Source organism: Echinococcus granulosus (assembly GCF_000524195.1).
Source record: "Echinococcus granulosus chromosome Unknown EG_S00096, whole genome shotgun sequence".
Taxonomy (NCBI): domain Eukaryota; kingdom Metazoa; phylum Platyhelminthes; class Cestoda; order Cyclophyllidea; family Taeniidae; genus Echinococcus; species Echinococcus granulosus.
In genome coordinates this window covers 86,703-98,217 of record NW_020170476.1, presented here as the reverse complement: position 1 = coordinate 98,217, position 11,515 = coordinate 86,703, and the positions used below count along the sequence as shown (strand labels likewise).

General features: G+C 38.7%; 2 protein-coding genes across 2 annotated transcripts in view; one reads left to right on the top strand and one right to left on the bottom strand. All coding sequences in view use genetic code 11, as the record gives it.

Annotated features, from left to right (window-relative positions):
• EGR_08100 (hypothetical protein) overlaps positions 1–2,685 on the top strand; it is a gene marked incomplete at both ends in the record, with an annotated part of 9,646 nt that extends 6,961 nt beyond the window's left edge. The window contains one exon of the mRNA XM_024497349.1: positions 2,473–2,685. Within this exon, the coding sequence (XP_024348220.1) occupies positions 2,473–2,685 (213 nt within the window). The remainder of the gene's footprint in view (positions 1–2,472) is intronic.
• Positions 2,686–5,791: 3,106 nt separating this feature from the next.
• On the bottom strand, positions 5,792–9,720 carry EGR_08099 (hypothetical protein; the record flags this gene model as incomplete). Its single annotated transcript, XM_024497348.1, has 4 exons — positions 5,792–5,964; positions 7,591–7,664; positions 8,346–8,426; positions 9,563–9,720. The coding sequence occupies 4 exons, from the start codon at positions 9,718–9,720 to the stop codon at positions 5,792–5,794; spliced, it is 486 nt and encodes a 161-aa protein (XP_024348219.1).
• Between the last annotated feature and the right edge of the window lie 1,795 nt (positions 9,721–11,515).

Genomic DNA, 11,515 nt, shown 5'->3' with positions numbered 1-11,515 from the left:
TTCGCCAATACTCAAGCAATGAAACTTGCCTAGCTTGGACAGTTGAATGGATGAATGCCAAAGACTACATTTCGACCTTCCTTTCCGTTGACATGTCGTAATGTCCAGGTCATTTCGCTTGCCAACCCATAACTCCTTCAGTACGTTCTCAATGTTTATCTCCGAAAACAAAATACTGAGGAATTTTTGAGGGGGACCTTAACATTGAATGGTTGTTCGTTGCAACTTGTGTTGGCATTTTAACCCAGCGAATTAATTTTTTGCTAACTCTTCTTTTAGTAAACTGATAGGTTTTCAGGTTCCTTGGAATGCACCTAACTGAATTTTATATAACATATGAAATGTTATAAGCGATAGTTCGGGTGAAATAGGTTAAATATTCACATTTGGTGTCTACTATAAGCAATATTCCAATAGGGAGTTAAATGGCACAAATTTACCATGTGTAAGAAATACCATTAATTCTATATTACCAGTAGGAGGGAGCACAATTTTACCGCACGTCTGGATGGGCCTCAAGAGTTTGCGCCCATTCAAAATCTGAAGACCGCTGACACGTTGAAGTAGAAATCAGGATGACATGGCTTCAGCCTCTCTCGGAGGAAACTAAGACGTATTCGACACCATAAGTCCTCTAGGTGGTACAGAGAATACAAATTCATAATTTATTTTTACTGATTTGTAACTCACCCAGCTCGGATGACACTGCGACAAATGGACCAAGAAATTGAGAGGCTCATCGCACATATTTATGCATAAAAGTGACCTTGTAACTCATGATTGCATCAGGCAGTTTTGACCAATCACTAACTAAAAGCACTCTCATTTTTAAGTTTGGATGCAATGGTAATGTTATTGCTACCAGCGTTTACCAGTCAGCAAATGTAGGAGGATACGCAGTTGATGAATTGTGACTGAAAACGCTTACTAAGTGCACAACCAGTGATGTACGTAAATTTAGTGAAAGTCACCGATACCAATGATGATTGGAAATGTTCCACAGTTCTTTTCCAGTTATTTTAGTAACACAACCAAGATGTGTGTGAATTATTCCATGTTATATCTTTGTATTTTAACAGATAAATGATAGTCAAATTGTTATGCTTGGGACTGGGTAGATAGGGTTGAAAATAAGACATCCACTTTACTTATTTTCAACCTAAATAATTTTATCGAGCTTTGCACAAGACACCACGCTTTAACAGTCAGTCTATCATTTGAAACTTGACGGTTGTTTTGAGCTAGCCAACACTTTGATCTATACAATTTTATCTTAAGTTTTATTGCATAGTTGTCAAAAACATGTGCCAAATGAAGAATACTTAATGCAAATATGGAAATGGCAGGTGGCGGATATTACTATTCTTTTTCATTTTAGGTAGATTAAATGTAGCAAATAGTTAATACATTGGAGAAGCATGATCATTGTTTGGTAACGTGATTATGCAAATGAAAAGCAGAAGGCAAGCTACTACTACATTCATGTGTACCAAGGCTTTGTTCTCATTCAATGCAGTACTTTAGATTGGAGTCAAATCAACCAGAGTCGGAGCATACATAAGCATGTCCAGCAATCACTTTATATTAGGTAGTGATACACTTTAAAATGTCAAGTTATTTTTTACTTTATATCAAGGCACAGCTTATGTAGCATATGGATCCTTAACGCCTTATTTAATGCAACCTCCCTGTTAGTAAAATTGTAGCTCATTGAACTAAATTTAAATCATGTCATTGTACGAGTTTTATTTCTCAAGCCCTTAAAATGAAATATGTGAATTTGGCTCCTAGAATCAGCTTCGCCTGTACATATTCTCCTGTGGTGGTACCGCGGGAATTTGCCTCGTACTTTGTCCTTGACAGCATCTGTTTTTATCTGAGTCCTTATTTAAGAACCTGCGCAAAGGTTTTCTGAAAGGTTACAGCGATATGAGTGACAGATATCAACATTCATGCCATTTACATGCCAAAACTGTCGTGTTTTACTCACATAACTTTTTAGATCTAAATGTCTTCATAAATAATTTGAAAGTGTCCTAGCTCCTATCAAAGGGGCATTTAAATATACAGGGCTGCTTTGCAGGCCTTCTACTCTGATGTGTTTGTTTTCTACCAATCTTATACACTTGCTCTCACTGCAGATGTGCATTTTGAAATAGCGAGATTCGTTGATTCCTTGGGTCCAGCGCCGTTTTCGTGAGCATCCACTTATAACGCAGTTTCCACAGCAAGACGGTGCTGGGCAGAATCTCGTAACGACGGGAGAGAGAGGCGTTGACGTCTTATTTGCGGCAAGGAATCGACTTGATGAAGCTAAGAAGTAACACACACGATAACAGTGAATGTGCACCCACACAAATAAGTGGGTATTACAAGCAAGTAGGTTTGCGAAGTTTTTGAGTTAACGCATATGCACAAGTGATGCATCACGAGCACTTTTGCCCTTTTTTAATCACATGACGTTTGTATTAGAGGTCATTTTCATCATCAGTTGAAACAAAACATTTATCTTACCGGATTTTATTGAAATTGATAGGTGAGCAATGCAATGAAATACCGGACGGGTGTTTAGCCAAGGTGATAGAAAGACCATTTCAAGGATCTCCACTGATATTCTCCATCAATTTAAGTGGAAAGTGCATCATTATTAACACCAGTCAACTAATCAACTCACAATTTGCCTAATGACCTCAGTTGACTCAAAGTAGCCAATATGCAGGAGTTGACCGAACTGACTGACAGACGTCCGGAGGTGGTGATGGGATCCAGAGGTAGGCTAACCGTTATCTAGTAGTGGTAAATGGAATTAAATAGCATTCGCTAATGTGTCATTAAACTGCAGTCACCGTTAGGTAGTGTGACAAATCAATCATCTAAGGCCTTATAATCCACTTTTGTTCATGCCTGTAACATGGGCACCCAGCGATATTTCTAGCTAACCGGTTGGAGTCCATCATTCAGCGGTCCTTTTGGTGATGCAAGAAATTCGCACCACTCATGTAAAAGTTGAATCTATTAAATTAAGAACTCCTTGGTGTATCAAACTTGAGAGGACAGTGGGTGAGTTTAATAACAGTAGAATAATACGAGAGAATTACTTTAACCGCAATCTATGAGGACTGTAGCAGAGGAAAATAGATGCATTAAATCCTGTTATTTATCAAACGATTCTGCTTTTGGATCGACAATTCTACAGGTAGAGAAGGGCCCACTTGGTTTGCTTAAGGCAGAGCATCAACCGGTCTCGGGTAGTAAGGAGTTAGTGCCCATTCGTTTTTATTACTGTTTAAATGACTTTTCAGTTGCCAGAAATTTAATTTAGTAGTTTATACTTCAGTGAGATTAATCCATGAAATATGGGGAAAAAGGAGCCTATGTAGTGGTTTTTGCAACTTTTGTTTCAACTTGTGTTAAACTACATGAGCACGCAATTTCTTGCAGCCTACAATTTCGCTTTCAGCGTGGACTCTGATCTATAATAGTGACCACTCAAGCATTCTGTACGTTATTAATTTGTGTTTATTCCCACCCTATTGTCTTATTTTGATCTCAGCGAAGACACGGGACCGTACAATGCAAGATGCAGCGTAGGCGTTAAAGTAAACCTGTCACGACAGGTCAAAGGATGACTGAGAAGAGGAGAGCCATCTTACAATAAAATGAGGCTTGTGTATTTCTTTTTTTCTTGTAAAAGTCATGCGGTGGCCACACCTGTACGTTTACAGCTAAAAGGTTTCTCCCTAAACTGTGCAAGTGAAATGCACAAACGTTTGCAGCACGTGAGGTGAACTGTGGTTAATTTACACACTTGTAATTCATGCATCTCTTCTTTTATATACCCAAAAAGTATTCCTGTTTAGAAAGGAGAAATATGTGTCACAGCAATGCAATGCAATTGCCACTTTTCCATTGTTTTAAGCAATTGAAGTAAACTTGAGCCTGAAAGCACTACAAAGCAGAACTATTGCAAAATGGCAAGTCGGTGATAGAGGTAAAGCTAACCCTGAATTAGAAGCACAAGCTTCGAATCAACCTGCGTCTAAGAATCGGCATTGCTTTTGTTTCGCCTTCTTAAAAGTCCTTGAAACTGCTTTTTATTTAAGGCTTTATATACTGGCACAAAATGCCTCATTCGCCATTCCTTACAATGGGTAATCAGATCTGGCTGCGGTCATTTGTAATAGCGACTTAATTAAACATTTTTATGTGCTTCATTAAAAAGATATTATTATGATGTAGTGATTGTTTGTGTAGGCATGTGCGCTATAGAGGTCCTCAATGGTAAAATTAGGAAGCAACTATGATAATGTAGGTAAATTATGAGCACAGACCGTGCATACGCTCATGCTGGATGTATTGCGGAAATCTCAGCTTATCATCATTCCTATATACTTATATCATTTTAAATGAACTTTGCCATGTTATGCTTGATAGTGTTTCAGCTCAATTTGTTAGTTTGTACGTGGTATGGGTCAGAAAAGCGAATGCGACAAGTGCGTAAATGGAGAAATATTCTAAAATGCCTGGAAATCTAAATTCTTAATTATACCTTTGCATTGACAAAGGAGGAGTATTCTTCTGATACCGTAGTTTTCATCAGCATGAATTTACAATTGGTCCCCTACTTGATTATTACTTGCGGATTGTGAACTTGTCCGCTGAATTCTGAACTGTCAATAGTCTGGAAGTATAATTTAAGAGTAACACAAATGCTGCTGAAGTTTGGGTAGTAGTTGGTATTCCTTAGAGCCACCAGCATCTCCCGTGATAGTAAAGTTGTCGGCCGCAACTACTTAATGTGGTGATAAAAAATTCAGGTGCCAAACAAGCCGATGCAAAAGGAACATGGGTATGGCTTTGACCAATCAAAAGCAGCACTTTCTAAGGCGCAAAATTTGTACGTCATTGAAACGTATTTTCCTAGCTCCTTTTGCGTGTGGCTGAAACTAAACAGCTTGAAAAGTTAAGGCACTTATACAGGATTCAAACATCTGTATTCTGCATTACCCACAACGCATGTACTGGACAAGCTGCATTTTAATCACTTATAAGACTTATTTCGAAGAGAACTAACTTCATTTAATTTTGTCAACTTGTATTTCCATAAAAGACACTTATAAATGTGTTTCGTGACCACGGAAATTTACAGCTCATGTGCTTTGTCAACTCATATTTTCACGTGGTCTTCTGAGAAATAAATTTTTCAAAAATCTGTTTGCGGTTTAGCAGGCGCGGAATAATTGATCAGTCAAATCGAACTGTCTGCGAACAATTTGCTTTTTAAAAGTTAGGGTTTTTCGCTTCAGGTATCGTGTGTTCGAACCAATCTTTTCACTTGATAATTGTCAATAATTATATTTGTTTATTATCCACCCAGAAATCCAAACTCATAAATTTGCTGCTGCTATAATCTCCATTGTAATCACATATCCAGTACTTCTAAGTTAAATTTAACCACTAAATCATCCATTCTTTAGGCTGAAAAACCTTCTAGTAAAGCAGAAGCATGATGGCTTGAAGAAAACGGGAGATTAACGAAGCTTTTTACTTACATGCATGATTGCATCCAATAAGTTGGATTTACCATTGTGCACGGAGGCTTTTGTTGGCTGCCACTTACAAGCACTATGCTTTATTGCAAATTTGTGAAGTACATTATATTTCACACAGGATTATCTGCTGTTGCTGTTGCAGTTTCCTTTACTGGTGATGCTGTATGAACACGTTCGGTGACAGAAGCGATGCTGAATGCTTTCGTTTTCCACTAGCACAAAGTGGTGTCTGTTTATATTTACTGTGATAAAATGCTCTGTGAATTTTCATCTTGAAAAAAATTAAATAATTTGTTGGTAGCGTAATCAACATATATGGCGTCACTAATATAAATGCAGAATAAGAGAAAATAAGAAGAGTTTAATGCGTCAGAACCAACTTTGTTAATGCTTATTTTGCTCAGCACGTTGACTGGAATGACAACATTAAAAGCTTACCAGTAAATGAATAGTCTCTTAAACGTTAACTGAGAAGGAGAGAGTAAGAAGAAATACTACAGGATACAAAACTGGATAGCTTAAAGCACATAGATACGTACAAAGTGGTTTCCACTGGATCTTGAAATCAATGTCGTAAAAGCCACATTGTGAGGTGCTTCGGGCAGCAATGCTTCGAAAACATCAAAGCGTCTAGAAATCCTTATTTGCGCTTTAGTTTTCACCTTGTTTTCATTTTCTTCGTGTGCTTCTGCTCTGTGTCTACTGTTCCATTTCGTTACTTCCGGTACCCTCTCCTCCTCAAATTTGCGGATTCCACTTCCCACCTTTCATTTGGCACTCATGGAATGTAGGGGGTTGGTAACAGGTCGTCTTGGTCTAGCTCGAACGTGAAGATATCCATCCTTATAATATTCGTTGTCTACTGAGAGAAACTGTTTGGTTGCGACGCTCACAAGTGCAATATTGGAACTCGCCTTCAAATTCGTCTGTTGTCACTTCCATTGCGCCGCTCCACTTTATTCCATGTCTGTATGGTGTGGGACTTTTGACTTTTCGATGCGTCGTGTGGTCGACTTTGCATGTCTTCAGCCTAAACTTCCCTAATGTCGCCCTTTGGGCTAGATGTCTTTTCAACATTTGGATACCTCTTCGTTTTCGTACGAAATGCACATTTCAACCTGAAGGAAGGAGAAAAGAGGTCAAATAAAGTATTGGGATTGGTTAGATGGCAGAGTATAAATGAAGTGAGAAGTTGGAAAAATTCAACCAAAAAGTTAACAAACGAATGATCAGAGTAAGTCTCACTTAACCTCGGATGGAAATGTCTGTTTCGTAGACTAGGGGGTCGGGTTAGGAGGTGAAGGTGAGGCGAATGTACATGCACAGTCCAACACGCACATGCGCATACACACATTCTTACCTGCTTCCGTGCCTCACCAGTTGAGGGGGCTGTCTAGTGAAAAAAGAGGGGAATTGGCAAAGACACACACAAGTACGGACAAACGGGCAGTGAGACAGAAAGGCATAGTCACAAATCAAGTAGACGGATTGGCTAGAAGCAGAGGAGAGGGAAATGGAGGGCGAGGAAGGCTAGACCACGAACTGCAAGTGCTTACCTCAACTCTCCAGAAGATAAGTGGAGGAGGAGGTGTAGGAAGAGGTGGAACTGGGGCCAAGTGAAATGGCACAAACTGGAGTGGCAGAAAGAAAGTAAAGAAATGTTAAATACAAGTTTTGGAGCATGGTAAGACAAGGTGCGGCAAACTAAGCCACGCCAAATCAAGGTGCAGTAATTGGCAAATTGTGGTTTCGTCTAGTGTAGTATGGGCCAGTCTATGCTTAGACTGGTCTAGAGGCTGAATCTCTAAAGCCTCTAATAATGTCATGGTAAGATATGAGTTGAGTGGAGAGAAAAATGAAACCTACTAAAAGAACATAGGCCTAGTATGAGGTCGGAGGAGGGGGAGCCGGGAGGGAACTGAAGTTGAGATCCGAGAAAATGACGATGAGAGAAGCGTGTGAGAGTCGGCTGAGCAAGGTGCTGTGGCGTCAGTGGAATGCGAAAGGAGGAAGAGTGTAGATAAAGTGCACAATATACATCTAGCATTTCGTTGCAGATATGCTTCTTTCATGGAAACGACCACACTGTAGTCAGAAAGGATAACTTGAAATCTAACAAATGAAAAACAGTAAAATGTAGAAACTCTAGTGTATTGCAAAGATTTTACGTCTGGCTTCTCCAGTAGGCACCGTTTTCTTTAGGTATAATATCACAAATGAAATTTTGTTAAAGATACTTTGACAAAAAAGAGCCCACATTCTTAAAAAGCCATCGGACGAGCCCCTTTTATTTATGCACTGCAAATTTGTGCGTTTTTACAATCTACTCATACAAAAGCAAATAGTATTTAGTTTATTTTTACCCATAATCTGTAGTTTCGTAATGTTTATACAAGAGGAGGCGAACAGCCTGGAGCAAGAATATATTTACATTGTTGGTCTAGATCATTCGTGTATGCACCAACGCATGTGCGATGGTATTCCAAGAGAAAAAAGACTACTGTCTCAACTTTTCCACATTTGGGAGGAAATGCTAACAGCGTGGTCACTTTGACCAATTAAATGCGAACGAATACATACCGAAATGCATAATGGGGAATTGATAGACATTGTGTGTCCTTATAAGCAGCATAAGGCTAGTGAAAACCTACGTAATGCCGAAGAAGTGAGCTATGCAATTAAAGCAATCCACAACAAACAGTATCAACCTACGGCAATTTTTAGTACCTTAAAATTTCAGAATCCGACACGAACTAACGGCGAAGGATTCCGTTGGGGAATAGAAAATCAAACCTTACATTTGTTTTTTTGGTGATTGAAATAGATTGTAACAGATATATTGCAGTAATTCCGCACTTAGGTCCATTTGTGTACCTAGATACGTGAACATTTTGTCTCGGTAGATTGTACCACCTCTCTAAGGCATTGTTCTCGCACAAAAAATATGTGATCGTCAGAAGGTTAATAATCATGAGTTTCAGAAACACTCTTCCGTAGTCTCAGCAACCACACTCATGCCAATAAAGTGGAAGGGAAAGGCGTTGCGTACGAAGTCTCTGTAAGTTATCAATAGTTTTGAGCTTTTCGCCTGTAGATTCAATGTTGCTAAAGCTCTTATGCTTCACTAGAATGCTAGAATATTAAAATGACTTTTCCACTAACTTTGCTGTGTTTACCTTGCTACGCAGAAGGCATCTGCATGCAAATGCCAAATAGAGGTGGACTAGTCTCGGGTAATGCCCCGCATGCGTTTTAGGAGTCATTAGGCTTTTAAAAAGGGCGGATTATGAAACAGTGGGGTGGATTTCCCTCCAACTGCATGACACAAATAATACTGGCAGAGGAAAATAATTCGAAACGGCTTTTGGATTTTACCTCTGGGCTCAAACCCCTCCCTAAAAATACAGAGTTCGTGATTTGAATTGCGTGAATTAATTTGTTTTAAAGTCAACTGACCTTATTGCCCACTTCCATCTACATTGCTGTCATTACTTATAAAAACCATGTTTCGCTTTTCCCTATTTTACATTCTCCCTAAATGCATTTAGCCAAATTTGAAGGGACTAGACATGACATCTGACAGTAGCATAAAAATAGGTCTTTGCTGACCCTAGTCTGATTATTCTGCAAAAAAGCTGAAATAGAGCTGCGAAGCACATTAGGATCACAACTAAATAAAGGGAAATGGAGAAACTTGAAAGAATTCGCAAGAAGATAATTTGCACTTGTGTTGTCAAATTGCTTCTGCCAAATGCATCTTTGCAATGAAACGCCATTGACATGACAGCTGCACCCGTGATATTATGAAAGATTTGGATTGGCCCCTTATTTAGATCCAGTTTGCCTTTGGCTGCCACTAACGTCCCTACGTAGGTTACTTTGTTGACGCAAAAGCTGAATAAGCTAAATATCGAGAAATAAATTTATTCAATATTACAGGAACGTAGGCAGCCTACGAATACATGTTTTGCGTTTAATGGCACACCAACACCTTGGTCTTTGCCATTAACTTGAAATTTGTCTTTTTCTGCTTCCCTTTCATCTCCTGGCCTTTTAAAGGCAATACTTCTTGGTCCCAACCACCGTCCCATATCTGTCTCTTTCGAGTCAAGTAATCCCATTCAAAACCTGTTTTACCATCTTTTTCTTCTACGTTCATTATTATCATCAACAGGCACTGGTGCAGCTAATACGTCAGGAAGGGGTAAACGGCTTGACTAAGTGCGCATGGTGAAATGCTCATTTTTCATTTCATCCAATCCACCTAATAAATCATCTCGTTTAACGGGGAAAGTGGGTAATCATAAGCTTCTGATTATCGTAGTGATTGGAGATGGGTTATGCTATCTTTGAATACCAAATAGGTAGAAATGCTTGCATAGATTGTTCCCAATTTTAGCAAGTTAAGTGAATACAATGTAGCTCAATCTGCAGGCAGACATTCACCTCTCATTTTCTTACTCGCATTCTCTTAGAGAGTGTTCATTCCCATTTCTATTATGTGTTATTAAACGCTAAAGAGTAAGCAAATTCATAAAATTGTAGTGTAAGTGATGTGCGAGTATTTTCCTTACATTTCCCAACTTTATTGTTCATAGCGATGCAATTTCGCTTACCAAAACTAATGCTTTTTGAAGCAAAGCACTTTTTCATCTTTGAACAGCAGCTCCAAGTATGGCTTTCGTTAGTTAATACTTTTGCATTAAAATCAATGCAACAGTTGCTATGGGGAGCAGTATGCCCATTTTTTTTAAGGGCCGTAATCATGCCCATAATCTTTTCTCGAGTCTGTCTGTTTTAGGCAAACTAATACACTACTATAAATATATAAGCACTCAAGTGGTCTTAAGTACTTACTCCATCAAAAGCGAGCTATGACATGTAAAAACAGGTTCAAATTTCAACTGATGTGTGTTATAAAGGTATTTTAAGGACACAGGTTTAGCATTAACAAAGTGCAAATCTACTGATCCTTTCACTAAATGCAAGGTGCAGTGATTTTGACCGTGAATGTCTCATAGTACCTTTGGTGTTAACTAAAGGTGTACAATTTACTGCACTTTGGGAAGAAGGTTACCTTATTACGCCTAAAGTAGAAGATAATTTAAGCAATGAAAGGAGTATCACATAACATCGTAATCCCACATTCATCCATTCCATCTCTTATACATCTGGAGCAATGCACCCACTCAATTAATAGAGAGATAATTGAAAATCAAATCTGTTTATTCAAAATGATAATTAGCCGTAACACAGAAAGTGATTTGGAAAATGAACGTGGCTTCGGTTGGTAAGGGACGCACAAACTCCCTAAAGAGACGCGTTTTTGACTAGTCTTTCTGATTGGTTGATATCACTTGATCAATTATTTAATCACTTGATTACCAAAGAATACTTCTTACTGATATTATCAAGAGCAATCTGTGGTTTCCGCTGGCTAGTTATCCGGCTCGTACTTATCCGTCATAGCCTCCGTTGCCTACTCACGTGCATCGGCGTAAGAGATATCTGTACTGAGTCTTTGTCTATCTGAGCTCGATAGGTATCAGACTCGAGCGCACACAGAAAATATTATATAGCGGAGCCTACATATCACAAATGCATTTTTTTAGTGAAAGTTGTCGTTAAAAATAACTGGTCAAAATAATCACTCTTCTGAGAAAGCTTCCAAAATCTTGATCAACAAATACATGACTGGACAATTTGCAGAAAACTAGGGGATGTATGAATTTGTGCATTGTAGGAATACACTTAAATAAACAATGTGGTCATATTTTGCCATAAGCGAACCGTTTGGCATATATTGGTGTGCAAAAATTTTAAATAGTACTTATAAAATTGGATATGGATTAGTATTGAACCCAACCAATTAAAGACAAATGGGTTTTCCTTTTTGTGCATTGAGTTACCTAGACAAGATTATCGCACATTTTCCCAACTTCAGCCATATTGCAGCGTCCCGC